Consider the following 16,233-nt stretch of genomic DNA (forward strand, 5'->3'; position numbering starts at 1 on the left):
TCACCGGCCATGTCATCACTCTCACCCGCCTCCCAACTCCAATTTACATGTCCCCAATTTCCAAAGCAAGTCCTGGAGCCTGGGACAGTACTCCTCAAAACACTCACCTCAAGTGCAGGTAGTTGCAGGTTGGTCAGGTCCAAGAGTGTCATCCACCCATACAATTCCCAAAATTTCACATTGGGCCTACCAAATACTTCCAAATTCCTCTTTTGTCCCCACTACACTGGCAGGTATGTGGATCCGCATCCAACGGTGATCATCACTACACAACTACCTGTGGCCACGACAGCTCTGCACCTCTACCGTGCAAGGGTCACCGGGACAAGGTGAGCAGTCAAAACGCCAACATGGCCCATGAGTGTCCATAAGGGTGCGACCCACCATCCATCCTTCGGCCCCCCTGCGAGGAACACAGCTGCAGCAGCCCCAGCTGGCCAATGTGGTGAGCACTTGCTGCCACAACACACACTACCGCACACACAACCTCGGCCCTGGGGGGCACGGTCGCAGTGCGTGGCATCCCTACAGCCACGTCCCCTGCACCTCCCCATCATCCCCCAGTCCGACTACAGAACTGCAGCCCCCCAGTGCTCACCCACACTTGACCACACCAAGGTCCAGTCAACAGCCATGCTCCACCAGGAGACTCACCCAGAAGACATGGTCCACACACCTCGGACATGCACAGCACCACGTTGACCCTCAGGCTACACAACTGTATCCCCAGGATCCCGCGTCCCAAATATCAGCACAGTTGCCCCCGCAACCAGTTGAAAGCTGTGTCTTACTACCCTATTAATTTCATCACAGCCTCCAACACTTTGGTCTACACACCTGGATCAATAATGGCGTCACTGTACAGTGTCCACCATGGCATTTCAAAATCCACCCTTAAATTTCCATCTAACCCACAGATTACCCATGCTAAACATTTATCACATTTCACTAACCTCACCAAAGAAGGATGCTTTGCCATACACATGCCAGCCGAGCATGGCCCATATGCTCGGCTCGTTACACATCTCCCGATTCACATCCCCATGGCTCTCTTCCCAACCCGAGAGTCCATAAATCACAACGGAGCATCTGTGGAAGGTCACTCACACCATCACGTTCCACAGATGCCCCAATGGTTGTCCGGCAGGCTATCTCCATCCCTGTCCATTCGGTTTGACCCGCGTCCATAGACCAACCACCATGCCAGGTCACCACATGCTGGTTGTCCTAGAGTCCCTGGAGGAGAGTGCCAGGCCGCATGCCTGGGTGGTCACCACATCAGTCCCAAGTTGGCCGTCCGCAGTGCCACCACCAAAGCGCGACCCACAACACCTCCCCCTAGTGGTCCTCAATAAATGCCAACCCAGGCTTGAGAAACCACCTCGGACCCCTCTGGAGGTCTTAACCCCCACCAGGGTCCGGTGACCCTGCCGGCCCGAGCCACCAGCTCGGACGGCGCCCCGACGGACAAGGGACGCCACACTCCACCAGACCCCCCGTGGGACCCAGGTCGTACCTCGACACCCAAGGCTGGACCCCACGTCCAAATCTCGCCATCACAGCCCCCCAGCTGGCCGGCATACCCAAATTTTGAAAGGGGCAACTTTTGCCCGAGGTCATCACCCATGACCTCTCCATGTCCAAATCCCGCAGCCCGGGGACCAATCCCCACCATGGCTGCTCCAAATCAAGTTCCCATTGTAATTTTATTTTAAATTTTATTTTACAAATTTTCATTCCCACTGCCAAACCGCAGCTGCAGGGAACAACCTCTACCACCGGTTGTTCTGCCCCTCCCTGCAGTTGATCCAAATTCCCTACAGGGACCAAATCTCCAGAAGCTCTATCTCCCGATCCTCCAAGATCCAAATCCAGCCCGGAGCCAACACACTCCCCCAACTGGTTGTCCAATTTTGGAGCCTCTGTTTCCAAATAGCAGTGTACAGTGAGCGTCCCCTCGGTCATTCCAACCACCTCCTCGGACCAACTCACCTCATCACCCAGGCTCCTTTGGGCCTGAACCAGCTCTACCTCCATGGGACTGTCACAGGTCTCCAGCCGCTGGATCAAATCATCCTCATCATTATCCATTAGTGGCCCCCACAGGCCTTTCTCAATTAACCCTTGCTCCTGCTCTTTTATGCGGGTTTCCAACCCCCTCACCTCCTCGGCCAATTTGCCCCCCTGCCGGTTGAGCAGTCCCCATTCCTCACTCTGCTGTAGCATTCTGGCATCCACCCGGCCCCGATAGCCTTCCAGGTCCCCATTTGCTTTATCAATTCGAGCATTTGTGGCACCAATCTGACCCTCCAACTTTTCCCCCATTTGGACAGCCTGCGTCACGCCCTCCTCTATTTTTGACATTAATTCTTCCCGTTTCAATTCAATTTCCACCCCTATGGCTTTTTCCATCTCCCCCATTTGAGTTTCTACTTTACCCTCAAATTTCCCCAGTCTGTCCGTAATTTGGTTTTGCACTCTCCCTTCTATGCCATCAATTCGTTCCCCCAGCTGCTGTGCCATTTCCCCAATTTTTCCTTCCAATTGTTCATTCCTTTCCTTTATTTCATTCCTCCATTCCTTCCCCTGCGACTCCATTTTATTTTCCATCCCTTCAATTTTATTTTCTAACCCACTTTTCATTTCTCCCATTTGTTCCTCCAATCGATCACTCATTCCCTTCATTCCTTCCCTACATTCCTTCCCCTGGGACTCCATTTTATTTTTCATTTCTCCCATTAATTCCTTAAAAAATTTCATTAAAGCCTGGTCGTCTCTCGGGGCCGTCCCATTTGTTCCCGACTCCCCGGTAGGGGAGGGGGATAAGTTGGTGCTCGGGACGAGGGAGGTTCCAAGGCTCACCTCTGCATCAAATTCCCCTATTTCCGGCTCACTCCCAACGCTGACGGAGGCCTCGCTGCGTACTTCCATTTCGTCGACCTCCGACATCCGCTTTTCGGAAGGTCGTTCCCCGCGCGCGTATTTATTTTAATAATTCCTGAAACACAATTTAAATTTGACGAAGACGCGATATCGCGCTCCGTTTGCCCAATTGATTATCAAATTTCTCCGCCTCAACTATAAAAATTTTGCGTTCGAACGTCGAGCGCAATGTACGCCCGACCGTGTCGATGTCGCCCCGCGGACAAAAAAATTTGTCCGACCGTGTCGATGTCTCGCCGCGGACAAAAAAATTTGTCCGACGGGTTCAAATCCTACACTCCTGACACCACTTGTTACGCAACTGTGATTAACACCACAGTTACGGATGGCCGATTTGCGAGACTTTAACTCCCGAGGCGAACACTCAATGGCGGACTCAAGTTCAACACAAACGCGCGGAATGGCGGGACACAGCGAAGGCTCCGCAACCTTATCTATTAAAATGAAACACCCAGGAAAACTGCGTTCAGATATATATATAGAAAATAATATAAGGATTTATTATCGAATAGTAATACAGTGAAAAAGCCGCGCCGGTAAATCTAATAACTCTAAATCGGGACGTCCCCACACGACTGACAGCAAACACGATACGAGGGAGATTATGAATACAAGAATAACACGTCACGTCGTTCAAATGTACGCGGATGCGGCTTATCTGTCTTGGTGTCGTCTTGGTGGCGGCCGTCCAACACCGCTCCTTTTGGCCCGATCGCACACCACCAGGTCCTTCGCTCCAAGCTCTACGAGGCCCCGCTCCAAGCACCACGCGTCCGACGCGTGGCCAGCAGCTTCACACGAGGACGATCTCCACAAGGCCCGTGCACCAATGGTTCAACGGAGGGCTCGACTTGCAACGAACTGCTGCGAACTGCCGCGTGCTCTGTGGGCTTGGTGTGCTCGGTGTGTGAACGAACTCTCCACCAACTGCCTTCGGGGAGCTTTTCCACCAACTGCCTTCGGGGAGCTTTTCCACCAACTGTGTCTCTGCGGCGGACTGTGTGCTCCAACCAACTCCTACGAACTCTCTGGTGTCTGCCTGCGTCTGCCCCAACGAACTCAACTCAACTCCTGAAATGGCGTCCGACCGTCGCATATATTGGTGGCCGATGACGTCACATTGGCGCACTCCTCAGCCAATCATAGCCTCCCAACTCGCCCAGGTCACGCCCTCTGCGGCATGCGACTCCTGACATCTCCCGTCCGTGACCCCGCGGTCCTGGTGTAACACGTCCCAGGCGAGGTTGGTAGGCCTTTGAGGTGCGAACGGCGGCGGCCAACCGCGGCGGTGTTTTTGGCCTGGTTTCCTGTCTATTTATTACGAAGTCAATGTCAGGGAAAGGGTATTATTTAATGTTGCGCTAAGGACCTAACTAATGTTTATGTGGTTTGCAGTGCCATAATGGACGGAGGTTTGACTACCAGGTGAGACTCACAGGGCGTTACCTTTAATCCCTCACTATTTAACACTCGGAACTCCAGGTAGATCCACAATCATACATCTTACCCCGACAACCGCCTAAACATCAAGAACTTATTACATGTAGAGTCCCTGTCACGACAGCCGAATACCTACCTATTCAGATCTACCTAGCTCTAGATATTGCTCTACCAAATTCATAACAATATCGTTACCCAGGTGTGCTGTGCTGTGTTTGTGTATGTGAGCGTGCATGCACACGCACTCTGATTCACCGGCCACACCATCTGACCAATGGGGCTCTAAATTGGCGTAAAGTGTGTCCATTCCTCCAGGGTAGTTTGCCACATACCACGACCTATGCATGGACCAAGCCGTCTCCCCATCCGTACTCCACCCAATGGAGCCTTCCCCGGTACTAGAGCATCCAGCTTAACCACAGCAAGGAGCCACGACTCACCATGTACCACGCAAGCTGTCTCCTCATCCGTGCTGCGCCAGACCGCATCCCATACACATATCAATTGGCTCAACTCGAGGTGCCACGTACATGGCCCTTTGCCCCATCAAAGCTGCCGCCCGGCTCGGTTCTCACTCACACCAAAACCCTTTTATACGGTCTGAAGTCCCCCAAAATTCAGTCTTTCTCGTCCTCAACAGGCCGAATTTTGCAAAAGTGAGTTCGCAAAAGCTCGGACCGTCGTCTCTCCCGGAAACACGGGGGCGACAAGTCCTACAGAACAGGGCCAGGGCGCATCACAAATGCATGCCGAACGTCGTGATAGGGGTTGCCTCATGCGCATCTCGTCCCATCGAAGCTGCTGTTTTCAGCTCGGTCTTCATTGCCTTCAAAACTGATGAATTTGACACGGCCCTCAGTACTTTCCATCCCAGGCGAGAGGGAGGTGGCATATTGTGCCGCCTCCCACTCACCGCCATCTTCTTCATGTATGCGTGCATCCAGACTTATAATATACGGTCAGCATGACCCCAATAAGTGCATAGGCATATCTTTATCTTTGCCCATGGTCTTGGGGGGTCGGGGAATGGGGGTGGTGACGCAAGTTATCTGTGTAAATGTGTATCATGCAGTGCCACCTCCAGGTGGGAGCGGGTATTACAAGTTCACGCTTCATAGTACAGTACTCCTGTCCCAACGTTTTTTTTTTTTTTTTTTTTTTTTTTTTTTTTTTTTTTTTTGTATACTGAATCGAGGCTCGTGAAAGAGCTGACATTTACTTCACAAACAAATCAACCAGGCAAACAAAATATATAAAAAGAGGGAGTGGAAGACAAGATGGGGAGAGAAGGGGAAGCACACAACCACAACATTTGAGAGCAGGGAGAAGTGTTGGAGGGAGAGGGCTTGGGGGCAGGAGGTGTGGGAAGGGGAGGGTGGGGGGGGGGGGGCATTCCAGTGCATTTGACACTTTTTGACATTTTCTTTGACATTTTGACATTTTCTTTGACATTTTTGACATTGACATTTGACATTTTGACTTTGACCTTTTGACATTTTCCAGTGCATTGAGGTGTTTTGAATTGTAAGCAGTAGGCATGTTTTTGCTTCATGCATGGAACCCGGGGTTTTTTTTCCCCTGAGCGATTGAGGCAGCTGTCAGTTGCCTATACACCACCCAAATAAAGGTATGTGTCAGAAGAACGTGTTGCATGCATGGAACAAGATCGCCTGTAGGGTGGGTACTCTGCTAATTCACATAATTTAAAGGTATGCATTTTTGTTATTAATGCCATAATCTGACAATATAATAATTTCATTTCTGCCATACTTGCCCGAAATGGAAGTTATTTATTCATCCCAATACTGTGTGGTTTAAAAATGTTTTTTTGAATTATTTGTTCTTATTTTGTAAAAGTCATTAACACAGAACTTTCAAAACCATGTTGGCTCTTGTGATTCAAGCTCTTGTGCTATTCCCATCAGGGCGCTTGAGGCCAGAGGGAAAAGCCAGCAGTACCAAACGGCTTTTCGGTTATCTCGTGGTGAACGTCTGGACGGGCACACAGCCTGCACCCTTTGGTTGCCCTTCAGCAAGGAGCACGCCCCAGGCACTCTATATGTTTCGGGCTCGTATGTATGCTTTGCGAGCCGGCTCGAGCCTGTCTGCAGACTCGTCATTCCTCTTCGTGAAGTGTGTATTTTTCTTATTTAGATATGTAAATATGTTTGTATGAACGGACCCCTCCCCATTTTCACCTGCCACTCCACTGTCCCCCTCCCCCATGCAGTCGATTCATAAGTTCCAACTACCCATCATCATTACATGTTTTCTGCCATACATACTCTTTTTTTTCTTAACAGGTAACTGTGGTGGAGAAAGCTGAGGGATGTGGACTGCTGCCCAGCCCATTGTCTGTGAGCACACGGTCTCGTCTCACCTTTCTATTTGCACACCTTCACGACCGCAATGTCTTGGTTCACCGCCTCTCAGATTTTCTGCAATCCACACGGCATGCACACACCTCGGTGAGTATCTTCTGCTGATAAAAATTCTCATCGTTCTCATTGTGCAATGATGAAGCACATGGTCTTCCATCTCAACTTCTATTATTTTCATTTTTTTTTTTATCTCTAAGCAATGCGATTGTTGAAAGTTTATAAAGCAAAGATCAAACATTGTGTTTTTGTCCAGATCTCAACCGTATCACCTTATGAGGGATATCACAACACCAGATACCTGTGTTGGTGTACTTGAGAATAATGGTATTTGAAGAATACCTTGTGTTTGGACAGGATGTGTCTGGAGGAGGAGGTTCTTTAGACCATTCTGTCAATCAGGAGGCTCCTCCTTCTGCCTGTCCTGCCCTGCTGAGTGTTTTCCACCCCCCTCTCGTCGACCCACCTGATCACAGGAAAGTATGTTCGTTTGCTGTTGCAGATTGACCTTAGGAATAGCATACCATTTGTTAATAGTACCTGTAAACACACAATTGGTATTTTTTTGTTTTCTTTTGTGTTTTAGATTTTTCAGGGTTACTCTCACAAATATATCATGTGATCGCAGTAAATCCAGGTGGGAGAGCAAGTGCAGCATCTCGCTCAAATGACTGCCTTCCACATTTAACGTTGCCCCTGTACCTCTTCAGAAAGGCAGATATACAGTCAGTCACACATGTCTGTGACTGCAACTTCATGAGCATGATTTTCATGTGATTCATGATTTTCATGAGCTGAATTTAGCAGGAGATAATTCGTTATTATTAAAAATAGGCATCTGGCAAGAGATGTTTTGTTTATAAAATGTATTCGAAAAGAAATTATTGAATTGAAAACTGAAAAAAAAAAAACTACTATTTACAGTGCCTTCAGAAAGTATTCACACCCATTTTCCACACGTTTTTCACATTTTGTTGTGTTACAGCCTGAATTTAAAATGGATTCGATTAATATTTTTTGGCACTGATCTACACATAATAACCCATAATGTGGAAGTGGATTTTTTTTCAGAAATATTAACAAAACAATTAAAAATGAAAAGCTGAAATGTCTCCAGTCAATAAGTGTTCAATCCTTTGCTATGACACTCCAAATTGAGCTCAGGTGCATCCAATTATAATCTTTGATCATCCTTGAGATGTCTCGCCAACTTCATTTGAGTCCACCTGTGGCCAATTCAATAGATTGGACATGATATGGAAAGAAACAAACCTTTCTATACAAGTTCCCACAGTTGACAGTGCATGTCAGAGAAGAAACTCCACCATGAAGTCCAAGGAACTGTCCGTAAAACTCCGTAGATAGAATTGTGGGAATCTGGGGAAGGTTATAAAACAATTTATAAAGTGTTCAAAAGTTCCCAAGAGCAAAGTGAGCTCCATCATTAGGAAATTGAAAGAATATGGAACTACCCAGACTCTTCCTGGAGCTGGCCGGCCGACCAAACTGAACTGGGTAAGGACCTTGTTCAGGGAGGTGACTAAGAACCCAATGACCACTCTGACAGAACTACACAGTTTCCTTGGCTGAGACGGGAGAACCTGCCAGAATGACAACAGTTTCTGCAGCACTTCAAAAATCTAAGCTTTATGGGCGAGTGGCCAGACGGAGAGTGGCCACTCCTTTAAAAAAAAAAAAAAAAAAAAAAAAAAAAGAAGCACATGACAGCATGCCTGGAGTTTGCAAAAAGGCACGTGATCGACTTTGAGAGCATGAGGCAAAATATTCTGTGGTCTGATGAGATGAAAATTGAACTCTTTGGCCAGAATGCAAAGCGCTACGTCTGGTGGAAACCAAGCACAACTCATCGGCCATCTAACACCATCCCTACCCTGAAGCATGGTGGTGGCAGCATCTTGCAATGGGGATGCTTTTCAGTGGGAGGGACTGGGAGACTTGCAAGGATAGAGGGAAGAATGAATGGAGCCCAATACAGGCGAAACCTTGAAGATAACCTGCTTCAGAGTGCAAAAGACCTTAGACTGCGGCAAAGATTTACGTTACAACAGGATAATGACCCCAAGCTATCTGAATGGCTTCAGAAAAAGAATGTGAAAGTAGTTCTTGAGTGGCCCAGCCAAAGCCCAGACATGAATTTCATTGAGATTCTGTGGAAAGACTTAAAATATTGCTGTTCCCTGACGCTCCGCATCCAACTTGACCGAGCTTGAGCAAATCTGCAAGAAAGAATGGCAGAAACTTCCCAAATCAAGATGTGCAAAACTGATAGACAAACCCAATAAGCATCAAAGCTGTAATCACTGCCAAATGTGCTTCTACAAAGTATTGACTCAGGGGGTTGAATACTTAAGTGTCAGATATTTCTGTATTTCATTTTTAATTATCTTGGAAAATTTTCTAAAAATATATTTCCACTTTGACATCATGGGATACTATGTGCATGCCAGTGACAAAAAATCTCAAATGAAACCATTTTAAATTATATATATATATATATATATATATATATATATATATATATATATATATATATATAGACACACACACACACACACACACACACACACACACACACACACATATATATACACATACATACATATTGTTACGGTCCGCGGATTAGGATGTTATTTTACCGAGCGGTGGTGTTGCCGCGGCCGAACAGTGCTTCCCTGATTAAAACCCTGATAAGATACCCCAAACTTTGGCCGGATCACGCCACCGCTATTCAATCGGGAAAACTCTAAAGCGACCGAATGCAAAGAGGAAGAAGACGTACAGAAGGGTAACTGGGTTTATTATTATGTACACACATAAGCAAACAGAAAGCAGTCACGTTTATTTACAGGGACATGAGACGCAGGTGACACAGTGAAATCTTTAGCTTATACAGACTTATTGTTACTACCCAGGACAGCACGAACAGAACAAACTCACGTACGCAAATGGATGGAAATTGCAGGCAGGAATGACAGGAGGTGGGTGGCTGGAGGAAGGCACGGAGCTGGCTGGAGTTTGATCCCGCACGGGACGTCGGGCTGGACCTCGACGGCCGCCGATGCCACCGATCCTGTCGTGTGTGTGGGGTAGAGGGTCGGAGCTGCTTGGTGGAGCCAAGCCAACGCTGCTGGTGGGGGGTCTGGCATGACGGGTTCTCTCTCCCTCTCTCACTAACTCCAGGACTCTTTCTCTCTTGCTTAGTCCAACTCTTCCTCACCACCGACAACTCAACGCAACCCCTCCACTCTACGCAAACACTGACCACCACTGACGACCAACCCAGCTCTGACCAAAAAAACCACACACTACGCTCTTGTCGTAGCTCATCCCGTAAAAGCTCATCTGCGTTTTTGGAACGCCCCAGCTGCGGGTTATATAGGCCCCGCCCCTCAACCTTCGCGAACCTCCTTGATGTTTCTCTCCACACCCTCTCCAAGTCCAACCCCTTGTTCGTGGTTGGTTGAGTGGGGCTGACTCACTCCTCCCCTCGATGACGAGGTGGGGACCCGCCTTTCTTCCCCAACCCTGCCTCGTGCCCAATGGCAGCAATTGTTGGTTGGCAATGCGAATGGCAATTGACGAAAGGGGAAATGGAGGTTTTTGGGAATGGGAATGAAGGGAATCTATCTTTTTCACTTGGTGCAATGGAGTATTTAAGTTAATGGGAGACACAGCCTTACTCTAAGACACATAATAAGATATAAGCTACTGAACAAGGGTATTCTATGATTAGCTGACGTGTATGCTTTTGGACGAATTACCGAGACGCCCTTTTTACCTTTATACAACTCTGGAGGCAGGAGGGGCCATATCCAACAATGTTCATCACCATCTCCAATATAATACAACACAATCAAAAAAATGCCATCCTCATATCCGCAACACTGCACCCTCCTCCTCTTAGGCACGGCCCGGGCCTACAACTTTTATTTAGTGTGACACGTAGGTGTAGTTCCCTCTACTTTTAACCTGACCCGGAGTGCGACAGTTTTAAAACATAAATAAATGTGTCCCGCTGCTCCATTGCACCCTGCCTAATAGACTTACGCCCACAGCTAACCGAATTGCGGAATGGTCTTCAAACTACACACTGACGGTGGGGAGCATTATTTACAATTGACACTACTTTTATTTACAAGACTAACCCAGGACCTGTAATTGTTCTTTCTGGGGGGGGGGGGAGACAGTCTGCTCTGCATCGACGCACCATGAAAGCACCTATAACGCACCAACACACCCTCAAGCACCAATCGGTGCAGTCACCACAGTTCATCAGTGTTCAATGAATAAAAATAAAATCAACAACCCCGAACCCTGCAGGTGGTCTCTTACTCTTCGGCTCCCTCTGCTGGCTATTATTATCTCTTCCAGTTGTCATTTTCTTTGCTTTTCTTACTGGCGGCCTATTTGCAATAAAGCTTGCCCAAACGTGTCCATTTTATTTATGGCCCACAGGGCCGACTACGTGTGGTTAACCTGTGGGGCATCGGTGCCCTGTGGCCAAGGTCCGCCAGCAAGATTTCGGGCCCTCATGGTCGGTTCCAGCAGAGGGGCCATGCCCCAACCCATGGGGTCCATAAGTGGTGCTCGGCCACCGACATGTGGTCCATAATGTGGTGCATCGATGCAGACAGCTGGTTCTGGGAATTCCGGGCGCACAATGGAGGACTCACGCACGCTCCCCTCGGCGCCCAATGGCGCACAGGTCATGTGGGAGACAAAAGGGGGAAGACAAATGAGCGAGGGGTAAGGTCACAAGGGTACACATCAAACAAGGCAATGCAAGGCGAAATGCGTACGGAGAGCGAAATGAGAAAGCTCGTCCCTACCGTACGTCACCCCCCCTGTCACCTACACTACCCTTGCCCTTACCCCATTTTTACAAAATCTACACATTTACAAATTCGTCACTACTGTCACGTCTTCCCCATATTTCCTATACCAAATTCGTCTCCGCAATCCCTCTACTTCAAAATTTGCCATCACCCAATTCATCATCAATCCTCATAAGGAGGAAGAGATGGAACATCAAAGCACAATGTCACACCCACGTCATGATGCGTCTCACAATCCAAACATTTGCATCATAAAAAAATAATCAAAACATGGCATGGTGTGGAGTACCTGTCACCTCAGGTGAGTGGATGCAGATGGTGCGAGGAGATCCTTCATCCTAACTATCCTCTAAATGATTTTAACACACTTTACACTACCCGGGGTCTCTCCCTGCCAATCCATTGGCCAAATTACACTATGGGTTCTTAAAACCAATTCCCATTGACCAAACTGTGGTGCTGCTCAATTTGGGGTCTCACTCCCCCGATTCAACTGCCGGTGCCCTTGCACAATTTCTGGGCTGTGACGTGTAGCTCTCCCAGCAGGTCTACCCACCTGCACACCTCCACCACTGCAGTTGCCACCCGAGCTTACCTAGCTCCTCACCCTAACCTAACTAACTGGGGAAGGCCCCTCCTGGCTCTGTCACCCCACTCGGTGCCCTCTGGCACTGGGCTACCCGGGTCCATCCTCCGGATCCTCGGGCCCCATCCACAACTACCGGCTCCCAGAGCCCACCTGCGGCCTCACCTGGCCGACATCCTCACAGTGGTGGAGTGCCCAAACCAACTACACACACTAACAGGCTACACGCCCAGCCATTTCCACAACACTAATGCACCCATCCAAACATCATTCTTCCACCCGCACCACAAATGCCAATATCCAACCACAATTTACCTATACCCTCTACCTAACACTTACACTACCCGCCCCGGGTATTCGTGATGGGGGTCCACTCTTCCCCCATTCACACCTTCGCACCATCCACTCCACTCCATAGTTTCCACCATACTCACTCCACGACCATCCATTCCAATACTCCAGATATTCCACACTACCATTTATTCCACACACCTGTTGGTGCACACCTGTGCACTCACACCTGGTGCCACCTGCACCCTCCTCCTCTTCCTGGACCAGTTGGTCAACACAACACACATCACCATTCACTCACTCATACACTGCTCCATTCACCTGTTCAGTTGCACACCTGTGCAATCACACCTGTTCAATCACACCTGTTCAATCTTCAAACACACGGCATCATCTCAGCTAACTACTCCCCTCTGAAACTTGCGCTTCCCAGTCGTCCCTTTAAACTATTGCGCTCCCTCGTCATTATCATCCATACTCAACTACCTGCGTCCCCACTACAGGTATCAGTCACTAACTAAACCTTAACGTTACCTAATGTCATCTTCTAGATCCCTACACACGATATCCTAACCCACCCAGGCTAGTTTTCACTGCCATACACCCCATAAGCTATAGCGCATTTGCCCCCCGTCTGTGAGGGATGATGGATTTGCCATCCCACCACATCGGGGGTCTCTCACTATAAATTTTGTTCGTCCAAATTCCAACCAATTCAAAAATTTTCCATTTACTGCCAATTCTACCCACTATTATAAATTTCGTATCAAATCACTATCACTATCACTATCACCATCATCACAGTCCACTATATCCTCGCCTCGGTGCGTCGTGACATCATTAAACTCGGCTTCGTAAAGCCGAGCAATGAATTTGGGTGGTTTGGTCGCCTGCAGGTTGAATCCGTCCGGCTTTCGGTTCAAGGGAGGTGGTTTGGTTGGACCGAGGTTCCACGCACCATCTCGGCGCGGCACCTTGCGGTCCCGGGCCCGATGGCTCAATCTCCCCCGGTCGGAACCCCGTCCCCACGAGGGGGCACCGTACCGCTTCCTCCCACTCGCCCTTGAACCGGACCGGTCGCCTCGCCCGCCAAGGCCCGGACTCGACCGTGCGGGGCGGGGCCAAGCCCGAATCGGCAACGACGCTTCGAAGAGAAGCGACGCAGCATCGATCCGAGCCGGGCCTCGCACCCAACAAAGCACACCGCGCCCCGAGTGCTCGCATTGGCTATCCGTCGCCCTAACCACTAACCCGGTTACCGTCGATGCTTCACTTGCATGCTCACACGCATACGCTACCCCTTTCACCCTCACAAAACCTGGCGTTCCAACGCCGTCCGTACATTCCACCAACGCTCTCCCTGTTACACACCACACCTCTCGCGCACACTCTTGCGCACACCTTCCCTCCGTTACGTCCTCCGTAACACTCACCATGGGCGTGCACTCTGGCATCCACCCACTAACGCGCTCACACGAGCTCTCCCACACTCGCGCTACCACCAACTCAGGTGTGCTTCCTCGCACACGTTCCACCACCACCTTACTCTCCGTGTCACACTTCGTACACCCCGACGTGCATTCTCGCTCGCACTCGGTTTCACACTCGCGCTCCGATGTGCCCTCTCGCACCTGCGCCATCACCAACTCACTATTCGTGTCACACTCCGTACACCCCGACGTGCATTCTCGCTCGCACTCGGTATCACACTCGCGCTTCGTAACACGCTCACCCCTTGACGCACACTTTTTTTCCACACGCGTGCCATTTCCAATCACACGGGACCCTTCACCAACGCCCGGATGCTTCCTCGATCCCAAGCGTGCGACAATTCTTTTGTCGCTAAACATCCTCTTACAAAATCTCCCAGCACAATACACAACAGCACGTCTCACCTTCGGGGTTCTTCTTCCTCCCTGCACCAAAACCTGCAAACTTCCATTTGGATTAAGCACAGCATCGTGATGTGAGCAGGGACTTTGCACATATTCCATTTCTCCCTGCAATTCCCGGGCTACCTCCGTCATCTCTTCAATTTCAATGCCCACTTCCGCTTTTTCTGTACTCACCTCGACGACCGTTGGCTTTAATAAAATTCCCTCTACCTCATCGGTCGCCGGCTTTTCCAAACCCCGTGTCGCGATTTCTACCCCCGTCATTGTACCCGCGCTTTCCTCCGCTTCGCTCAACCAGCGCTTTTCGACCCGCGTTACCTCGTCGTGCACCCCTGGGACCCTTTCGCCCACCATGCGATCCATGGTCTCCCCACATTTTTGCATGCGGTCACCCATTCTGTTCGTTATTGCTTCCATTTTGTTTAACAATCGCCCACTGTTAGCCCTCCTTTCGTCCCTCATTACCCCCAATTGGCCCTCCAATCGCTCACCCTGAGCATCCATCCGGTTCCCCATTACCCCCATTTGGTTTCCCATTACCCCCAATTGCTCACTCTGCAGTTTGAGGGACGCCTGCATTTGCGCCATAAATTGCTCCATGAGGGCCTGCATTTGGGCCATCCCTCCTACTTGTGCAGCGGGTGCGGCCGCCGTAGCTATGTGCGAGGCGCCATTTTGCGCGCCTGTAGCCTCGTGCGCGAGAGCGCCATTTTGCGCGCCTGTAGCCTCGTGCGCGAGAGCGCCATTTTGCGCGCCTGATACTCCCTCAACCGCCTCCTCATTGCTCCCCTTCATTTGATCCTGGGTTACTCCTAACCCCTCTATCTCTCCCACCGGCATCCCGTCGCCTTGACCAGCCATGGCGCGATTTCAAAGTTCAGGTTTTGTAAAACAAAACAAATTTCGGCCGCTCCAAATTTTGACCAAATTTTTTTTTTTTTTGATGTTTTAAAAATTTGGTTCGGGCCCCGAATCTCACCCCCAGACACCAATTGTTGCTGATCGCGGTTTAGATGGTATGATGGGCCGAGCGGATGGTCCAACCGCGACCGAACAGTTACTCCCGATTAGAACCCGATTCCACCCGACGTTGACCAGATCGCACCGTGGCTGCTCAATGAGGGAAAAGACTAAAACGACGAATGCAAAGAGGAAAACGAAGGCAAAGAAAGGTTTGGAAATACTACTGAATTTATTGACTATTTACACACATAAGCAAAAAGAAAGCAGTCACGTTTATTTACAAGCACATAAGACGCAGGTGACACAGTGAAAATACTAGCTTATACAGACTTAATTAACCCAGGACAGAACAAACAGAACAAACTCACGTACACAAGAAGGATGGAAAGGCAGGAGGTGGATGGCTGGAGGGAGAGGAAGGTCCAAGGGGGTCCTGCAGTACAACCGGCGCGTTTAGCAGCCGCCGTTCCTTTACGGCCCTGCTCCAAACCGCCGTTCAGGCCCCCAAGCTGCTGTTGTGGCTGCTGTGGACGTCGCGTGCTTTGCCAGGCCTTGTCCGACTCGTCTGGTCCAAACCCTCAACTCATTCTTGGTCCACTCACTCTTTACCACCGACTCCTCACCGCAACCAACGCAACCAACTGACCACCACCACCGACTCCTCACCGCAACCAACGCAACCAACTGACCACCGACTCCACTGACTGACTCCTCACCACCCTCTCTCTTGCTTCTTGCGTGCGCGCCTTTTATAGCGCCTCCAGCGATCAAGCCGCCGGCCTTCAGGACACGCCCATCGGTGTGCTCACCTCGGCCCCGGTTGGTCACGCGACCCTCTGGCTCCGCCCTTGATGACGACGGGCGGGCACGCCTTTCTTCTC

General features: G+C 49.8%; 1 protein-coding gene across 3 annotated transcripts in view; it reads left to right on the plus strand.

Moving 5' to 3' along the window:
- Positions 1-16,233, plus strand: part of LOC137421081 (TBC1 domain family member 9) — a 299,349-nt gene that overhangs the window by 93,723 nt on the left and 189,393 nt on the right. For 2 of the 3 annotated variants that reach the window (XM_068106773.2, XM_068106774.2), the window contains exons 6-8: positions 6,309-6,516; positions 6,687-6,851; positions 7,119-7,241. In XM_068106773.2, coding sequence (XP_067962874.2) covers positions 6,309-6,516; positions 6,687-6,851; positions 7,119-7,241 — 496 coding nt within the window. The remainder of the gene's footprint in view (positions 1-6,308; positions 6,517-6,686; positions 6,852-7,118; positions 7,242-16,233) is intronic. The other variant, XM_068106775.2, reaches the window with a different exon arrangement.

Source organism: Myxine glutinosa, chromosome 2 (assembly GCF_964187855.1).
Source record: "Myxine glutinosa chromosome 2, kmMyxGlut1.1, whole genome shotgun sequence".
Lineage (NCBI taxonomy): Eukaryota > Metazoa > Chordata > Myxini > Myxiniformes > Myxinidae > Myxine > Myxine glutinosa.